This window comes from Cygnus atratus, chromosome 7 (genome assembly GCF_013377495.2).
Source record: "Cygnus atratus isolate AKBS03 ecotype Queensland, Australia chromosome 7, CAtr_DNAZoo_HiC_assembly, whole genome shotgun sequence".
Classification (NCBI taxonomy): domain Eukaryota; kingdom Metazoa; phylum Chordata; class Aves; order Anseriformes; family Anatidae; genus Cygnus; species Cygnus atratus.
In genome coordinates this window covers 163,596-184,218 of record NC_066368.1, presented here as the reverse complement: position 1 = coordinate 184,218, position 20,623 = coordinate 163,596, and the positions used below count along the sequence as shown (strand labels likewise).

At 41.5% G+C, this 20,623-nt stretch overlaps 1 protein-coding gene across 1 annotated transcript; it reads left to right on the top strand.

Annotated features, from left to right (window-relative positions):
• The first annotated feature begins 5,884 nt into the window (after nucleotides 1–5,884).
• Nucleotides 5,885–15,817, top strand: LOC118248643 (vertebrate ancient opsin-like). The gene is made up of 5 exons (XM_035547795.1): nucleotides 5,885–6,269; nucleotides 7,837–8,047; nucleotides 8,687–8,804; nucleotides 14,290–14,529; nucleotides 15,266–15,817. The coding sequence occupies exons 1-5, from the start codon at nucleotides 5,909–5,911 to the stop codon at nucleotides 15,494–15,496; spliced, it is 1,161 nt and encodes a 386-aa protein (XP_035403688.1). The 5' UTR covers nucleotides 5,885–5,908; the 3' UTR covers nucleotides 15,497–15,817.
• Nucleotides 15,818–20,623: the final 4,806 nt, after the last annotated feature.

Genomic DNA, 20,623 nt, shown 5'->3' with positions numbered 1-20,623 from the left:
GAGGTCCCAGTCGACTGGCGGCTAGCAAACATGACTGCCCATCTACAAGAAGGGCTGGAAGGTTGACCCAGGAAACTATAGGCCTGTTAGTTTGACCTCAGTGCCAGGGAAGCTCGTGGAGCAGATTGTCTTGAGTGTCATCACACGGCACTTGCAGGGCCACCAGGTGATCAGGCCCAGTCAGCATGGTTTTATGAAAGGCAGGTCCTGCTTGACTAACCTGATCTCCTTCTATGACAGTGACATGCTTGGTGGATGAGGGACAGGCTGTGGATGTGGTCTACCTTGACTTCAGTAAGGCTTTTGACACCGTTTCCCACAGCATTCTCCTCAAGAAATTGGCTGCTCTTGGCTTGGACTGGCGTACGCTTTGTTGGGTTAGAAACTGGCTGGGTAGCCAGGCCCAAAGAGTCGTGGTGAATGGAGTTAAATCCAGTTGGAGGCCGGTCATTAGTGGGGTCCCCCAGGGCTCAGTACTAGGGCCAGTTCTCTTTAATATCTTTATCGATGATCTGGATGAGGGGATCGAGTGCACCCTCACTAAGTTTGCAGACGACACCAAGTTAGGTGCGTGTGTTGATCTGCTCGAGGGTAGGAAGGCTCTGCAGGAGGATCTGGATAGGCTGGAGCGATGGGCTGAGGCCAACTGTATGAGATTCAACAAGGCCAAGTGCTGGGTCCTGCACCTGGGGCACAACAACCCCAAGCAGAGCTACAGGCTGGGAGATGAGTAGTTGGAAAGCTGCCTGGCAGAGAAGGACCTGGGAGTATTGGTTGATAGTCAGCTGAACATGAGCCAGCATGGTGCTCAGGTGGCCAAGAAGGCCAACAGCATCCTGGCTTGTATAAGAAACAGGGTGGCCAGCAGGGCTAGGGAAGTGATTGTCCCCCTGTACTCGGCTCTGCTGAGGCTGCACCTCTAGTACTGTGTTCGGTTTTGGGCCCCTCGCTACAAGAAGGACATCGAGGTGCTCGAGCGAGTCCAGAGAAGGGCAACGAAGCTGGTGAGGGGTCTGGAGAACAAGGCTTATGAGGAGCAGCTGAGGGAGCTGGGGCTGTTCAGTCTGGAAAAGAGGAGGCTCAGGGGCGACCTTATCGCACTCTACAGGTACCTTAAAGGAGGCTGTAGCGAGGTGGGGGTTGGTCTATTCTCCCACGTGCCTGGTGACAGGATGAGGAGGAATGGGCTAAAGTTGTGCCAGGGGAGATTTAGGTTGGATATTAGGAAGAACTTCTTTACCGAAAGGGTTGTTAGGCATTGGAATGGGCTGCCCAGGGAAGTGGTTGAGTCACCATCCCTGGAGGACTTTAAAAGACATTTAGATGTAGAGCTTAGTTATATGGTTTAGTGGAGGACTTGTTGTGTTAGGTCAGAGGTTGGACTAGGTGATCTTGGAGGTCTCTTCCAACCTAGATGATTCTGTGATTCTGTAATTCTTCCAAAATCATTCATAGATCTCACTGCTGTTTTTGTTATATATTATTTTAAAAAACAATAGCTTAGAACTGGTAAAACTGATTTCTGTTCGATATGTTTAAAATTTTACTTTGCTTTGAAATTGAAGAGGTCCTCATCAGCTCCTTACAGCCACTTTCCTTCCTTTGTGTGCCCAAAGCCTCTCCCTACCCGCCAGCCCAAGGAGCACCTGCTCTCCAGCTTCTCCCCAGGCCACACACCCTGCACCTGCCCATGGTGTGCCTGGCTCTTCCTCACCAGCTTCCACCATCTTTTACAGCCTCTTCCACCATGAGCCTGTGCCGGCCGTGGGCCCCTGCAGGGCTCCCTGTGCCAGGAGCTGGGGCAGCTCTCCCATGCTGGATGTGCAACCACAGCTCCCCTGCAGGAAAGCTTAGGCAAGGCCCACAGGTTTTGGAATGGTTTAAGATGATCTGTATCAGTGGGTGGGTATTAATGTTTTTCAACAAAATCAGCAAGTAAATACTGTACACTCTGTTCAATTCAAAATTAAAATCTCCTGTTCTGTCTACCTGGATTACCTCCTGACTATGCTAATTCTTAGTTACAGAGATAAAGCATGTCTCTAATTGACTCCCTGCCTTGCTCCCTGTGAAATATACCAGGTACTTTCTTTCCCTATTTTTATTTTGTAGCCTGGAATGTAATTATTTTTTGTTTTCATAAATGTTTGATACTACCCAGTCTTATCCTGATCTCTGTTGGTATCAGGCCCTTACGTTTTAATTTTCAAGTTGAGCAGGACAGACTGGACCAAAAGAACATAAACCTTCCAAAAATTAACATGGTGCCACTGAAGAAGTGGTTAATGTAATGGCCTGGCAATGGCAGGATATTAAACTAAGAAGTATATAGAGGTCTTAGTGGTCTTCTGACCTAATTTCATGTCATGTTGTTAAAGGCATGCAGAAGTGAAATGGTGTATGGTCAAAGACACCTCTGCTTGTGCTGTGTGCAGTGGGGTCAGGAGCATTGTTTTGCATTTAAAGATTTCATGGGCACTGAAGACAAAGGAAAAATACTAGCTTCAGCCTACTTAGTGGCTCATAGGCTAGCTGCTGTAAAGGTATGGAGTTTGCATGTGTGATGAAAGCAGTCTGTGCGGGTGCATTGGGTCAATACCATTTGTTCATAAAAAAGACAAGTGTCTGAATCCACGGTTGTATTTTTTTCATAGAAAACTTCTAGAGTAGCCAAGTCAGTTCATGAGATCAGCATTCATGTACTACAGAGCTAGTTTGGTTTTTCTTAAAGTGGAATCGTTCATTTCAGATTCCTACAAAACATCTGTAAAGCAGAAAATGCTGTTTGTGCTAATTAAATGTGACAACCAAATCCTTCTTGGAGACCATGTAAATCTTCCACAATCACTTTGAGGAGTGAAAGCCAATGCTGTCATTTGATAGCAGCATCTTGGGATTGTCTGTCACATGCTTAAAATCAGCTGAGTGAACCTATTCAAGGGCACCACCTGAAGTATCGCACTGACCTTATAGCTCATTTCCATGTCTGTGTCCTGGAATGGGAAATACAGGGCTAATGCACAAATTGCCACATACAATTTCAGACACCAGGTATGATCTCAGCACAGTTCTTGTCATCCTGATTTTGTCTTATAACTGGAATTACTGCAGGTGCATTACACAAGTGCTATTACTTACACTTTCTCCTCACCTCACTGACTGTATGTTCCTGCTCCAATCAGCTGCTGTTTATACAACAGCCTGAGGTTGTTTTGTTGTCTACCAGCTTACCTCTTAGTAAGTGTCAGTCAGGAACACCTTTGCTAAAAAGGCGATGTGGGATATGCCAAGCTCTCTCAAGACAGGTTTGCATGTGCTCCAAGTTTATCAGTGAACTTTCAGTATATGAAAGTCCAGGAAAGGGAAGTTGGCACTAATGGAAACCAAGATCTTTATAAGAGGGACTGAAGATCTTGTGTTATAATCTTATCAATGTGTACAAATATCTGAAGGGAGGGTGTTAAGAGGATCGGGCCAGACTCCTTTCAGTGGTGCCCAGCAACAGGACAAGAGGAAATGGGCACAAACTGAAATACAGCAAGTAGTGGCTGAATATGAGAAAACATTTCTTTACTGTAAGGATGACAGAGCACTGGCACAGGTTGCCCAGAGAGATTATGGAGTCTCCTCTTCTGGAGTTATTCAAAACCCACCTGGATGAGATCCAGGGCCATGTGTGCTGGGTGACCCTGCTTGGCAGAAGGGTTGGACCAGGTGTTCTCCAGAGGTCCCTTCCAACCTCAAGAATTCTGTGATTCTGCTGGAGAACAGCTGTCTCTTTAAATGGAGGCAATTGACCTGGGATGATCCTGGTCTCCCTGTGTTCACAAGGCAATACTTTGTCTTTCTAAATTTCTGATTTCAGAAAGTCTCACAACAAAATTGCAAAAACTTCTGTCTGTATTATTTGGACAAACAAAGGCCTTCAGTGCAAGAGCAGTAGCAAATTCAAACCTATTGTGCTATAAAAAGTGGAAATGCTGTAAGTTGTAATAAGAGAGCATGTCACAGAGAATCACTTTCAGTTGATCTGTTGAAGAAGCAAAACAAAAGCAAACTGGGCAACCGAGACAGTATAAGAATATTTCTAAAGGATTCTAAACAGAGGACTCACAAGACAAAGACAATGCATTTAAACTGTAATCAGAATCATTACTCATGCAAGCAACTTGAATAATACCACAGCATAAAACAACAAAATAACTGGAAACAACAGTTATCCATTCCTTAAAGGGGTGTCAATGGACAGGAAATGGATTTATGTGTTAGAGAAATCCAGATACTACCTTCTCTGTTATATTTTAATTCAGAACTCTAGTTTCATTTTAACACCCACGAGAATTTAACGTGTCATTTTAAGGAACATAATATTTGAACTTGATTTTAAACTACTGGTCCAGATTTTCTGTTGTAGTATTCAGGCAATGGAACTATGATGAATCATGCCATACAAGGATCTGCTGCAGGCATTTAAATGTCACTGTGTTTTGATCTTTCTTTTTTTGATGCTTGGAATTTTTTAATATTTCTGTTGAATAAGCGTTATTTTGTGAGTATTTTTGTTACTAGATTTGTTCTGCTTAAGCTCTGTCTTTTCCTTTCAAATGAGTATGTTAAAGCTATTTTAAAATATCAAAAAGATATTTTAATTATAAGTTGCTGTTAATTTTTGTTGTTTGAAATATTCTGAAATCTTCTGATGTATAACTCTTTCTGCCTGTGCCCAGAAGCTCTTTTGATTCTATTCATGCATACCAAAAGATTTCAACCTATGTTAAGTGTTTCATGTACAAACTAAAGCAAATATAAACTCAGAGGAATGCATGGATAGGTAGCATTGCTCGTTCTTACTTTCAGTTCAGCTCCTGTTTTTTTATTCGTGTGTTGTATATGGTGCATGTCCAAATTGTGAAGCCTCCAGGATGGAAACTGGATTGCTTATGCATAATTGCTAATGATCATTCTTATTTATAATTCAGATACATCCAGTCATTTTTCTCAGAAATATCTGACTAGCTATTAATTTTTCTACTGTCTATTGTCATGCTGTACTGATTTTATTTCTTTCAATGTATTTGCAGGCTCTATCTTTAAAATACCGTGCTGCATCTTTGAGATTTTAGCACTAAAACTGTGGTTATAATCATTATGCCTTCATCAGGGATAACAGCTGTACAGTCTCTAGGAGAAACTAACTGAAATTGCACTAAATAACACAGAAAACTTATCAGAAGCTTCAGTTCTGGGGCCATAAGTTAGCCTGAGATGTGAGCAGGGTTTTAGAATGCAGCCTCCCTGCCAAGTTTAGAGCTGCTGTGGTAGTCCAGTGTTAGTCTTTGCAGGGCAGCCCTTCTTCAAGCAAATGAGTCAGGTGGGAGCCTCCCCCTTTGCTGTGCTGACAGCAGTGCAGGGCATGGGGAAGATCACTCCACCCTCATTACTAGCAAAAGGAAAGCTTCATTTTCACAGTGCTAGAGGTCAGGGAAGGATTCAAGCAAATGTTTTGTTTTTCCCCACAGAGTAGGGATGATCTGAGGGATATCTGCTCCAATCACTGCTGTTGGCTGGTACAGAAGGAGGGAACCTGCAGCTTCTATAGCTGGCTTTATTAGAGACAAAGACGGTATCAGCTGCAGCTGGAGAGGGGCAGGAGACTACCAGCAGAGAGGGGTACAAGTCTCTCTAATAGATTCCCTTGCTTATCCCTGTTCCCACATGCACTGCACAGCATTAAACCTTCCTCTGACCAAAACTTTGTTTCCTGGATTATTACCAGAAAGCAGAAACATGGAGAGTGTTTTTACCTTTCTCTTGGAGACAGAAAATTTCTCCTTTTAATCCTGAACTTTATTTACAGATTAGAAACTCCAATATTCTCCAATATTATTTTCACTAGTGAGAGAAAAAAATGGATGCATTCAGAGCACTTGGAAATGAGTCGCTGTTGTCTGGTTTCTCTGGTCCTGGCAGATGGGATCCCTTTCGTCGTCCCTTGGATTCCATCCAGCCCTGGCACTTCAGGCTTCTGGCAGCAGTAATGCTGGTGGTGACCTCCCTGTCACTTGCTGAGAACCTGGCTGTGATCCTGGTAACTTTTAAGTTCAAGCAGTTGAGACAACCTGTCAATTATGTTATAGTGAATTTATCTGTGGCTGATTTTCTGGTCTCATTGACTGGTGGCACCATCAGCTTTTTAGCCAATCTAAAAGGTTATTTTTATATGGGATACTGGGCTTGTGTACTGGAAGGATTTGCTGTCACATTTTTTGGTAAGCTTGATTTTGTTGGTAGTTATACATTTTTTCTTTGAACTTCCTTTAATGTATTCTACTAACTCTCCTGCAGCTTCCTGATTCTCTGACTTTGCATGCCTTCGAATGCATTGGATTTTTCCCCAGTTACACATGTTCTGTGGTGTACCTCATGCGTGAGTGAATAACATGCAGCACTTTTGCTGTCATATATCAGTGGCTTGTTGCTTGTATACTGTTCACTGAATATGTTTAATATAATGAGAAAAAACTTGCTAATAGAATAGCAGGATTGTGGGTAAAACTGTGAGAAAAAAAATCACTATGTATAAGGCAACTATTTTCAAGGTTTGTGTCTAGGTGTGTGTATGTGGTTAAACGAGAGAGAGAGAGAACAAATAGCTGTTCTAAAACTGTGGAAAATATTAGGACACTGAAACGTCTTATGTTAGCTGTCTTCCAGTGGTTATGAGGAACTATGGCATGCCTGTAACTGTCACCCCTCGCACCTGAATCTTTCTGTGATTGTTTATCTTGTCTTTGTTTTGCTAACTACATAAAATGTATTAAAGTACTCTAGAAGGGAAAATTGTCACCAGTTCACTGTGTAAATATACCTCTGCAGAGTAAATATGAAAACAGTTTTAAAATTGAACATCTAATTACTTGAACATATAAATTCATTCCTGCCCCCTACAGAGCTTTTGTATCTCTGCCAAGTGATATTTGGGTTCTGTTTTAGAAGCTGCATAGTGAAGCCAGTCTTTTAACTCAGTCACTTCTCTGAATCAAAACACATTGCTGGTCTTCAACCTGAAGAGGAATCCCACTGTTGCTCTCAGGTTGATTAAGCTACACAGAAGGATTATCTGTGAGGGGCAATGGTATTCTACCAGTTTGTGGCATGGAAGGCATGTCTCATGGAGTTAAGGTCAGGCTGTTTCAAGATTTTGGTGAACAACCAGGTGGTCTTTAGTAAAGTGATACCTTAATGCTGTGGGCAGCTGTCTGTAGGCTAGAGTTTTACGACAGTCCAAAATATGATATTTCTTGCAAAAATAGTGTTTTGAAGATATGTCTTCATTTGTTAATTTGGAAGTTATATGTAATTTGCAGCTTTTCAGAGTAAAACAGAATAAAAAAAGTCATTGTGAGTTAAAAGGTCCAATTAGTTGCTTGGGTTTGTAGTCATTATTACTGACAAATTAGACAAGTATGGAAATCTTGTATTCTTAATAAAATATTAGAATAATGCACATGAATTGCACATCCTTTGAAAACTTGGATTGATGAAAAATGTTCCTGATATGGTGGGTGGTCAAATGCTGCAACAGGTTGCAAAGAACTGTTGGAGTCTCCACAGCAAAGAAGCTGTGGAGTCTCCATCTGTGGAGATGTTCAAAACCTAACTGGACGTAGTCCTGGACGACCTGTTCTGTGGATCTGGCTTAAGGTGTGTGGGGCTGGACTAGGTGACCTCCAGATATACCTCCAACATAAATGATTCTGTGACTCTGTGATGTGGGATAGTGTTTGATTTTCAGTGAATCTATCTGATTTTTTATGCTGTGTTTTCTCACTGTAGGTATTGTTGCTCTCTGGTCTCTTGCGCTTTTGGCTTTTGAGCGGTACATAGTGATCTGCCACCCACTGGGAAATATGCGCTTGAAGGGGAAGCATGCTGCCTTAGGTATTGCCTTTGTGTGGACCTTTTCCTTCCTTTGGACCATCCCACCAACTATGGGTTGGAGCAGCTACACCACCAGTAAGATTGGAACTACTTGCGAGCCTAATTGGTAAGGCCATCCTTGCAGAGTATGGTGAAGAAATTACACTTACAGCTCATGACTTCTCAAAGGCAGGAGTTTAAAGGAAAGGCTTAAAGATGGTGGACTTCCAGGCAAAACTAGAGGTAGACAAAGCTATAACAAAACCAAGAAAAAATTACCAAGAACAGGATAAAAATATATGTGTGTGTGTGTGTGTGTGTATATATATATATATCATTTTCTAAAAGAAGAAGCTTTTGTATCTAATGAAGATAACTGTCCCATACCTTGTGGTTTTTGTCAGGATTCAAAGAGGACTAAACAATTTTTAGAAGTCTGGACAAGGCCCTGTGCAACCTGTTCTACCCCCGTAGTTGACATCACGTTGAGCAGGAGGTTGGATTACGTGTACCTTCCCACCTGAACAGACCCACAATTCTATAGTTCTGTGTCTGTGATCCTACAAAGAAAACGTTTCCTAGCCCAGTGCTAGGGAGATGGCCCAGGGCTCCATCTGGTGATTTGACTAGAGTTGTACAGGGGGGGTTGATTAAAAACAGTTAACAAAAATATTAGTAACACCTTTAAAGAGCAAAATGAACTCTTCAGGAAAATAATCAGAACACATTAGTAATACATACACAATGTATTCTGTGTTTTATACAGGTATTCGGGAGCTTATACTGATCATACCTACATTATTGCATTTTTCACCACCTGTTTTATAGTGCCTTTATTGGTAATTTTGGTATCGTATGGAAAACTGATGCAGAAGCTAAGAAAGGTAAGAAGAAGCACTAATAAGTAAAATTTTGAAATGCGTATGTATGTAATCATTTGGAATTTTTGTGTTCAAATTTCCATAATGATCAGACGTCAGATTTCCAGGCAGCAAATACACTCACTTGTCATGCTTTGTTAAATAATTATAATTACAAACAGAAATCCATGCTATGGTTAGAAATGATTTTTCAGTGTCCAAGTTTGATCACTTATGAGTATGTCTCATTAGCCAAACATCATATGTTAGAAAAAATGTCTGCCTCATAAATAAAGAAGCTGGATGAACCAGTATTGGTTTATTTACAATTGCAATTCAGTTCAGTGGCAGTTTTTCAGATTCAAACCAGGCAACTCAGAATGTAGCTTAAAATGTCTGCATTTGTAAGTTGTAAGAGTGCTGACTAAAAGTTTGTAATACATGAGGGCAGAATAACATGTAGCATTTGTAAATGTAATGCAATGCCATTTAGTAATTAAACAGGAACACTGTCCAGGAACATTGATTCTTGAGGAATAATTTTAAATTTTATTTAATGATTATGCTGACCTGACATAAAAGAGAATATGCAAAAATTGAAAAAGACAATAGAGCTAGAAAATTCCTATTTGGTACAGTATTTTGTGACAATATTGTTATTTCTATTTAGTGCAAAGCTGCCTTTTCTTATTGCTTCAGTAACAAATGCAGTAAATAGCTTCAATCTACTGATGTTTTAGAAGTATTTGGGATAGTCAAATGCCTGCTTTTATTTAAATGCTGTTTTCCTTGAGTAAAACAAAACAGAAGGAAAATGCAGAAAAAAAATTATTTTCTCCTTAGAAAATTTAGATTGGGCCATGCATATTCCAGGTGACATCATTATTCCTCTAAATAGACTTTTCTTGATTTCCTTCAGGATGCATTTAGGAGAAAGAAGGTGAAATGGCTGGGAGAGGCTGGTTTTAATCATGAGAAATTTCCAAAATTGAATGTGAATTGCAGCAAGTGTGCATTGCTGCTCATAGCTCCCATGGTGAGGTAGCATGGTATCTGTTGGTGCAAGGGTGGGAGAAGTGAATTTCAAGGGATGGAGATGCTTGAAGAAAAACATTCTTGATGTCAGACTCTTCTGAGGTAGCTTGTAAAACTGTAAGTCTGTTATTACGAACATCCAGAACTGTTATTAGTATTTTATATTTCTCTGTCCTAACCTACCTACAGAGGAAAAGGGATGATGAGAGAGCCAGGGGAGCCAGACCTCCTTGCTGTTGATGCAGGCTGCTCACTGCTGCGAGGGAGGATGGTGTGCTTGTTAGAAAAGGGAGCACTGACACCTGACTTGGGAGTGGGCAAGCAGCTACCCTAGGCATGCAGCCTTGCAGGGCTCCTGCTCCTGCCTGGGGCAGTCGTGGTGGAACTGTGGGTGGTGGGTGTCCCTCCCTGCAGGGACAGGAAAGGGCCACCTCCAGGAGGCTGTCCCTGGGAGGAGAAGCCCATGGGTGGCCTGGCAGCAGAGCATGAAAGGGATGGATAGTAACCCTACAGAGGGGATGTCAAGGAACTGAGACCACGTGCAAATCATCCAGTGCTGTGATGAGTCTGCAAGAGCAGTAGCTAACGTGCTAGTGAGATGCATCAGAACGTGTATGAAAAGGGCTATTTCCTTCCTCTGGGACAACCACTTAAGAGGCTGTAGGGAAGAAACAAAGCAGACAAGGTGAGAAACAAGAGAGGCAATGAAAGGAAGAGTCATTGTTGATCACAGAAGAATCGTAGAATCATTAATGTTGGAAAAGACCTCTAAGATCATCTAGTCCAACTGTAGAAGTCAGTGAATGGTCTGTCTTGGCATTTGGATTAGGTCAGGATGTCTTCTGAATGCAATTGAAAGATTGACCTAAGAACAGCTAACTGCCTGTGATATATTTTGTAAATTTATAATTGCCACGAGGCTGTATCTCACAACTAAACTCATTTTTAAAAATCTGATTACAGTGAACAGAAAGAGACACAGGCATCAGAACTGGAGTCCTGATGTTCTCAAACAACCTTCTTACAGGATTTTGACTCCCATGCCCCATGGTTGCCACAGTTCAGATTCTGTCCTGAAGGGCATTGTTCTGTCTTAGTGAAGTCTGCTAGTCCCTCAGTCACAGTTACCTTTGCTCTACAATTCCAAAAGTAGCTTTCAGTACAATTGCAAATGTAATGAAGGAAATGAATCTTTAGGAAAAGATTTAATTAGCAGTTTATAATGGAGCTAAATGATTATTAGAGTGTTATCTTGTTGGTGAGATAAAGCACCAGTACATGGTTCCCTAGCAGTTTAGTGTTCTAGGATTTTGAGAGAGCAATCTACTGGCATCCATAAAAAGCCATAGCTGAGGAGGGCAGACTTGTATGAAACAAAGATGAAACAGAGCCAAAAGAACTATCCAGGGGAACACTTAAAAATAAATAAATGAGTTGCTAAATATGCATGTTAAGGAAAACATGGACTAACTCATGAAACTGCCACTAAAAACTGTGAAGGGTTAAGTGCCAATGAAGGGGGAAAGAGATGCTCAGAGCTACTAACAGAGCAGTCTGGAACATACTGGAACTGAATAAGAACAACATGGCTTTGTCAAAACAGTAGCAGCCCAACCCTGACTGTGAGTATGGAGCATGCAGTGACCACCGCACCTGCTCTGACCATGCCATGTGCTCAGGGCTGGGAGGCCAAGCTAGCACCACTCATGATACCTTAATCACCAGCTGGCTATCTTAAATAGGCTTGTGAGGGGGTCAGATGCACTTGGTATCTGACAAGCAGATCAGTGCAAAGCAGTAAGTTTGCCAGCAATTATCTTGCAATTTTCGCAGCTGAGAAAAAAAAAAGGGGGGCGAGGGGACACGACATAAGTCTGGGCAAAAAATGAGACCATTTGCAAGCATGTGTATATATGCACATGTTGTGTATGTGAGAAAGACAAGGGAATTACTGCCTGCTCTCGAAGATTAAAATTAATGTATATAGCCTCAAAAATAAAAAGAAATGTTGCCCCAGTAGCAGGAAGTGTCATTAAGCATGAGGCTTCATTGTGCAATGGACTATGCAAATACCCAGGAAAGGGTGTAGCCTGTAGAGTTTGGGATCAGCAAAGGAGTTACAGCTAGGAAAAGAGTGGTATACAGAGATAATTGCAGTTCTGGAAAGTTAAGATGATGAGATCATATTCTGAACCTTTTCTTTCCTTCATGTGTTGGAAACTTGAACAAAAATCTACTTCTATGCTCTACAGATTTCTTTCCTTTGGCTCTGTGGAATTCTTTGCATAATAGTTATTCTAAATTAGGATTGTCTACACACAGTTTAATTAGGGAGGCACAAAAATGCGTATTGTCGATGAGTTACACAGTTATTTGGGGGATAGAAAATGAGGGAGAAGATACTAGCTTCCACATACATCTTTAAGTACTAAATATGTTAAATTTTGAGTGCAGTGCAAGGGTGAAGCGGGAATATCTCCACTCAGTTCTGACTTTACTGTGGGCAGCTTACAAGGCCATGTTATGCCAATTATTGTTGTGAGATCTGGCATCAGGATTTCTATAGCAATTCAGAGTTATCATTAGTTGCTTTGCACGTAAGCTAACATTACTTAGCAGTACTCTGTTTCACTAAGTCATCAAAGAAAAAAAAAAGTTATTGCCCAGAAGGACATTGTATGACATGATGCACTCTCTGTAGAAACATCTCTGTCTAAGCTGTTCGTGTGGGGAGAGGGGGAACATTCCTGCTAAATGCCCCAAACCTGCTTTAATTCTGGTGTCATTAGATTATAGATGCTGCTCTTCACTTTCTGGTGAAGGCCATAAAGCGCCACAGAGTTTGATAGGCTCTCCTGATCACTGCTCCATATGCTGGTCTAGAGATTACCAGTGGCAAGGAACTTGTACAGCCACAGCAAAGAGTGTTGTCTTCTAACACCCATAGGCTTACCATCTTCTTGCAACTCACTATGACTGCCCACTTTTTGGTAATTGTCACCATCAAGCCTTTGATTAAACAGTTGCAGTTACAGTTGGGTAGCCATAATGACAGGGGTAAATTTGAAGCTGGCTGAAAACTTCTCAAAAGGTAAGCCAAAGCTGTTTCCACTCTATGGATGAGGTGGCCAGATGTTGGCCGGAGCTGAGGTACACCAAGAACAGGCAACAGGAGTGGGCTGAGAAGACAAGCTCAGTTTGAGGCCCTGAAAAGAGGTTGGGACTGTGGTGCTGGTAATGGATCAGAGATAGCTTGGCCTCCTTTCCTGCACTATGTCCCCTGCAGATACTTTCCCTCTGCTAATGCCAACCACAGCAGTCATGAGCCCGTCTTTTCAAATTTCTGGCATGGAAGAGTCTGCAGTCTAAGGCAAGAGCTGTTGCTCAAAGCCATGTCTTGGCAGTGGCCTGAATTTAAGTTTGGAAGAAATCTGAAACTGCTGAGACTTGTAAAAAATATCTCGTAAGGATAATGCTTTGTTTGGGGTGACTGGTGCAGAAGACAGTTTTGTAGATAAGATAAGCTCACTGTAAGGCTGGTTAAAAGGTATGATTGCGTCTCATATTTATTTTGTTATGGAATTGTGGTTTTTGTTATATTTTGCTGTACATGAACTGGTGTGTCAGGTCAGCAGCAAATGCATTTCTCAAAAAGACTAGAAGAGTGGAATAGAGAGCTACTTTTCCCACCAGTATAGGTAAAATCTTATCTAGTCAGCTTTCCTGCAAGCCAAGAAGTCTGACTTTATTAGATTTGTGCAAATCCAAAGCTGCTATAAGCTGAGAGAGTTCTGTTGAAGCCAATGGAAAATGACAGTGTATCACCTGAAAATACAGCACTAATTTGTTTCATATTTTTAAAGGCAACTTATTGTACTGATGTTGTCAGATACCTCCAGTTGCCCATTCTGTCAGAGTCATTGTATTCTGTATTTTGGCATTCTAAATAGAGGCCTATTATCTCTAATTTGACTAAGATCATTAGGATTCCTTTTCTCATAGGTGGAATTTGTCTGTATGTCTGCACTGCCCTGAGGTGTGTTGCTGCAGCACCCATGAAATTATTTGAGATAGATCAACTTTTGTGAGGCTGGACAGCAAATCTGGGCCATCACTTCACTTCTCATGGCTTGGCTAAGTCTAGCTTGGGTGTGCCTGTACAGGCTACAGCCATGCTGGACTGCAACTATGTTTCTGTACAAAGTTGGTCCTAGCATTTTTTTTTCTGTCATTTTGGCAATAAAAATATAAAGATATGTAAACAAAGGAAAACTGAATAATCACAAGATACAGTAATTCATGTCCCTTAGCACTCATACTGACACTCTGTGGTCCAGTAACAGCATCCTTATGTGCTATCATACTTGACAAGAGTAGATCTTTCCTTATAGCATGGCAGATAATTAAACTTCCCCCATGTTTGCTGTTTGAAGGCCTTGTTTATTTTCTGGAATTTTCTGTCTTTTCTTTAAAGGTGTCAGATACTCAATGCAGGCTGGGAACTACCAGGAAACCTGAAAGACAAGTGACTAGAATGGTTATTGTTATGATCATTGCATTTCTAATCTGCTGGATGCCGTATGCTGCCTTTTCTATCCTAGTCACTGCATATCCTTCCATTGAATTGGATCCTCGTCTGGCAGCAATTCCAGCTTTCTTTTCCAAAACAGCTACCGTTTATAATCCAATTATTTATGTCTTTATGAACAAACAGGTACTGTATGCTTTCAAAGTGTCTTTAAAATTCATATTTTCATATGTAGTCTTGCTTTACAATGAATTATTTCTATCTACTTGTTAGTTAACCAGCAATGCAATAACTAGCATTTAGAATTAAAAAAATAAAATGAAAAAAATCACTATATCTACTTACTGGAGCATAGCGTAAACCTCGGAGCATTATTACAATATGAATGTTAATAATAATTAGGTTTAGCTGTTAGAAAGGGAAATCAGCCCTTACTGAACAACAGTTATTCTAGTTTTCTGTAAGAAAAGTCTGTTTTCAAGACTGTCCCATGATGTTTCTATTATTCTTTAGAAATGCAATACCAGTGAATTGCTTTTGAGGTAGGGTGCTCATGGATATGAACAAAATGGAAAGAGGACATCTTTGAATAGCTGGGTATTAGTGCATGAAAGCAACTCATGAACCCTGAGAAATGATCACTTCTCTTCGGTAAGATGTGGCTAGGAACAAGCATGAGAAGAAAATTATTTCTTAGAATGAGGCTTACTAGTAGTCTGGGCCTTTTTTAGAATGTCATTATTTCTCAGTTTGAGAGTTCTTCATGGTGTCACAAGCATATATATTTAATGGGGCTATTTCTGTATGCGCCCAACTGATTAATGAGATAATTTTCAAGAGTTTTAGTTAAGACACAAACTGCTTTATAGAAATATTTTAATTTCTTGTGTTTTGATTGATCTCCTTTGTTTCAACCTTCTAGTTCAGGAAGTGTCTGGTTGAGATGTTCAGCTGCAGTGCCATAGAGACTGCAGAGTCCAACATGAACCCGACTTCAGAGAGAGCAATGCTAACCCAGGACAAAAGAGGCAGTGAGTTGTCCGTCATGGCAGTACGTAGCACCGTTTCTAAGAGGAAAACTGGAGATGAACACAGAAATTGCCCTTCTCTTGCTCAGTTGGCAGCTTCAGAAAATAAAATCTGGCCCATGTAGGGAGTGAGATGTGATCATTAATGCAGTACTACAGCATATTTCCTTGTTACCATCGCTTCATATAAAAAATGTCATGGCAGACATTATGCTCAGTCCTGTGGACACTGGCTTTGAGATTCTGAGCTCCTGAGTGAATGTACAAGTTTCTTGGCTCTGCAGTTGCAGTCAAACGCCCAGCCAAAAAGTTAGTCCCTTCCTCTATTATGTTAGTCCTCTATTATCCACAGCCTCCTTGCCCCGGTAATAAAACTAGAGAAGCCCAATATTTTTATGCTGGCATGTGACACAATAAGGATAAGAGAGTTTTACACTGATGACTGCTCCTTGGTTAGCTGGGCAGAAACATGAAGTGGTACATGGCTTCAACATGCTAATGGAAAATGAATAATATTTAGCATACAACTGACTGAAGTTCAACCAAGTGGAGATTCAGAGAGAGGCAGGCCTGTGCGTTTTTTGGTTTGTTTCAGAATTTTTACTTAAAACAAACAAACAAAAAGCCTAAGGCTTCTGCACTTATGTCTGTCCCTGGTGAAAACATCATCTGCAGCAAGTCAGGTGAGCTGTTTAGACTTCCAAGGACTATTTTATTAAAAAAATCTCCATCAAGAGGCATTCATATCCTCCTTCTTCATTCCCTCGTTGTTAGGAAAACTTCTGTGCCCACAGCAACTTCTGAAATCAACTCAACTTTAGCAGAGAAGGTAGGGTATAGAAAACTGTGCAGGAATACTGAAGAAAGGGCCAGTAGCACTGCTTGAGTTCTGAAGCTGAGCTTTGTAGTACAGAAGTTTTTCACTGTATGTCCTTGCAACGTGCAGAGCTAAGATCTATCATGTTCTTGAGATCACGTAGCTCCAGGAGACAACTATTGTTTCTGTTTTTTAATCATAGAATGGTTTGAGTTGGAAAGGACCCTTAAGGATCATCTAGTTCAACCCCCTGCCATGGGCAGGGACATCTCTCACTAGACCAGGTTGCTCAAAGCCCCATCCAACCTGAACTCGAACACTTCCAGGGATGGGGCATCCACAGCTTCTCTTGGCAACCTGTTTCAGTACCTCACTACCCTAATAGTGCTCCACAGTGAGGATATTCTTCCTTGTATCTAACCTAAATCTATCCTCTTTCAGTTTAAAACCATTGCCCCCAGTCCTGTCACTACAGGCACTTGTAAAATGTCTCCCTCCATCTTTCTTATAAGTCTCCTTTAAGTATTGCAAGACTGCAATAAGGTCACCCTGGAACCTTCTCTTTTCTAGGTCAAACACTCCCATGTCTCTCAGCCTTAAAGAAAAAACTGTGTGCACAAGCAAAGCAAAAGAGGGAATTTATTTACTACTTCCCATTGGCAGGCAGGTGTTCAGCCATCTACAGGAAAACAATGCTCATCACATATAACGCTTTCTCGGGAAGACAAACACCAAAGACAAATGCCCTTCTCCCCCTGCCAAGACCCCATTGTTCCTTCTTTACCCCAGTTTTCTTGTTCTTCATGAAGCCATGTAGTATGGGATATCCCTTTGGCCAGTTGGGGTCGGCTGTCTTGTCTCTGTCCCCTCCCTGCTCCTTGTGCACCCCCAGCCTCCTCACTGGGAGAGTGGTGGGAGAAGCTGAAAAGTCTGTGACTTACTGCCGGCACTGTTCAGGAACAACCAAACTATCAATGTGTTATCAACATTATTTTCACCACAAATCCAAAACATACCATCATACAAGCCTCTAAAAAAAAAAAAACACACCAAAAACAAACAAACAAAAAAAAACACTATCCCAGCCGAAACCAGGACACTTAATTATGATTTCAGGAAATTAGTGTCCAGAGTATACAAAAAATACGCATGTGCTGGGCCATGTTACATTGGAGCATGGTGGATGGCTGTGTTTCCCTTTGCACATTTTTGCTTTTCTCTCACTTCTGAGCTAGAGCATGTCTCAGAAAACATAATCAGCGTTCTAGCTGAACAGGCAACTTGCAGCAGTCAATCACACCATGTTGCTGTTCTTCTCTTAGGAGCAGTTGAATCGCTGTCCCTTCAGTCCTTAAATTTCTGCTACTGTAAATCACTTCCTCAGCACTTTTAATTGAGCTACTGATCCTGGCATAAGTCGTTAACTTGTTCTTTCACCTTTTAGGTCAGAAGCAGGGACCACAACAAAAATATACTTTCCATAAACAGTGGAAAAGAACAGAAATTGCCTGCTTTCCATGTTTGTGTTCCATCTCATATATTTAACTCATACAATGATATTGATCAATATACTAAACTTTAGCTGAATGTCACTTACACACATGCAAAAGCAAACTTGGCCATGCATGTAATAAAGACCTTTTTAAAATATTCTTTGGTGAACATTGTATGAAATGTTACTAAGATCTGGCATCTCAGATTCTGAATCATATATAAGTTCCAAGCTTACCTGAATGCATATTAGAAGAAAAGGCAATAGCTGACTATATTTAAATGCTTTACTGTGGAAAACCATTATTTCTAGGTAAGACATTAATATACTGCCAGTAGAAACAGCTGTTGTTTCCATGGTGATATAGAGTATCTACACTAGCTACACAGTGTACAGGCCTTAACAATAGAAATGTGATACAGAATCAATCATCTGATGTTTTCACTTCAAAAGTTAAAAGTTCTTTACACAGAATAAAGACATTTTGTTTCTATTAGATTTTTCTTCTCTTTATTTTATGAAGTTATGGTTTGAAAAACAGAAGTGCCCTGAAAAGGAATGAGAGGCTACCTGAGATATATGGGTCAGACCTAGTCTCAGAGCAGTACCCTCTTCAGTTTGAAGTCAAAAAATATTCCTGAAGTAGATAGGGATGTTGGTGGATCAGGGAAAGGTAAAACGGATACGCAGTACAATAAATAAATAAATAATAATAATAACATCCTTAAACCCTGTTACCTTGCAAAGGCTGACCCCTTTATGACTCCCATGCTCAAGAGGAGACAAAGCTGGAACTCTCTGCTGGGGGAAGAGGGACAGGCATGGTCATTGTGGCCCTGCAGCCACTCTGGCCCTGGCAAGCTCACGTGGTTTGCTTGGCTGCTCTTCTCTGCTTGTGGCCCCTTGAAGCATTCACAATGATGGATGTACAGAAAAACCTATCCCCATCTCCTTGCACAGCCCAGGATTTCTGGTGCATTTTGCTTTAGCTCTGTGAAAGCAATCAATTTTAACATTGAAGCAGACACTAGTATGTGGGAGAAAGTATGAGCCAGCCTGCTCATATGGATGTATTTCAGGAGCCCACTGTATGCAGCCCATTGCTTCTGAAGGCACATATTGGCTTTACGTGGCAAGGGTTTGGTAGCAGAGTGGCTGCAGGGGTGGGCTTTGTGAGAAGAGCCCATCAGCTGTTCCATGTCAGATAAGAGCCATCTCCAAAAGGGACCTGCTGCTGAGCAGAGCCAAGCCAAGGAGTGCCATTGGTTGCACCTCTAGGACAGCATAGTTAAGAAAGAGAAAAACTTATTGCACAACAGCAGCTGGGACAGAGAAAGGAAAGAAAATTATAGAGACAAACAATCCCACAGACACCAAGGTCAATGAAGAAAGAGGGTAGGAAGAGCTCTAGGTGCTGGAGCAGATGTTACCCTTCAGCCTATGGAAAGGCCCACGGTGGAGCAGGCTGTCCACCCGTGGCCCATGGGGTGTCACAGCAATGCCGATCTCCATGCTGCAAGCCATGGAGGAGCCCCCATGGGGGGGGAGGGAGGGGGTGGGCACTGCCACCTGTGGGGGACTGGTGCTGGAGCAGTTTGCTCCTGACGGATGGACCCCATGGTACAGAGCCATGTAGAAACAGTTCTTGAAGAGCTGCAGCCTGTGGGCAGCCCCCACAGGCTCAGTTTGGGAAGGACGGCATCCCATGGGAGGGACCCCACGGGGAGCAGGGGCAATGACTGTGAAGAAGCAGCAGAGATGAAGCATCAGGGACTGACCACAGCCCCCATTCCCCGTTCTCCTGCACCACTTGGGGAGGGCAGGGGGGGGAGAAAGTGGGAAGCAGGGAGAAGGGGAGTAGGTGAGGGTGGCTGGGCAGCAGGATGGGTACCTCTACAATCATGCACTGTGACCTACTGATAGCTGCTGCCATGCCAGACACCACAAGGCATGGACATGGTTTCAGCAAGGGGCAAAGCAACAGGAGAAGACGCGGCCCAACAAGCAATACCTGAGATAATCCAGAGCCTCCCTTTCCTTAGGTAGTTGACTCCACCATCTTACCTTTAATTGTGCAAGACAGTGGGTGCAGAAGGGGTCCCATGTTATTGGAATACCTTTTAAAATTTCCCATAAAAGGTAATCATGGCAATGCCATCCAGACCTCACCAGCCTTTAGCAGAGAGGTGACAAGCTGTAGCTATTTGACTGTTCCCTTTGTTAGAGAAATTTAGTTGCAAGCTATAGCTAAGTCATCTTAGCTATAAAAGAAATAATTAAAAGAAATCTAAGTCATCTTAGCTTAAAATAAATAATTTTGATTAACCAACTCTTATGCTCTTCCTCTTATCTTGGACACAAAATTAATCTGAATTTTATCTTTTTTACATTTTCTCATTAGAAAGGCTTTTCAGATTCAGAGTCCTTAACCTCATTTTATAATGGCTGGATCTAAAGAGGTGTGTTGCTCTACAAAATACATCAAGAGCTGCATGTATGAGAATTCACTTAAAGACCGCTATGGTCTTTGCATTCATCTCTTAAATTTCATGAGGTGATTGTCTTTTACAGTATAATTTTAGCCTCGGTGAGCTTGAACTTTCATAGTGCTCAATCTTAAAACCAAAGTATGAACCTCATTATGAGAGCTACATCCTTTCACAATTCCTGTTCTTTACCATTAATGCCATGTTATCTAGATCAGAAAAATCAATATATGAAGCTCTTTACATGTTTTCAAAATATTGTGAGACAGGAAGGGTAAGATGTTCAATTACTATTTGTATGCACACCTTTGTGTTCATTAGTTTTTTAAAAAGTGAGGTATGATTTGAAAGCAAAAAGTCTTGCATTTAAGCCAGATTTTCTCTTTCAAGCATGTGTTGACCTAGGTTAATCACATGTTAATGGTATTGGCCATATTAAATCATGAAGAATTGGCAG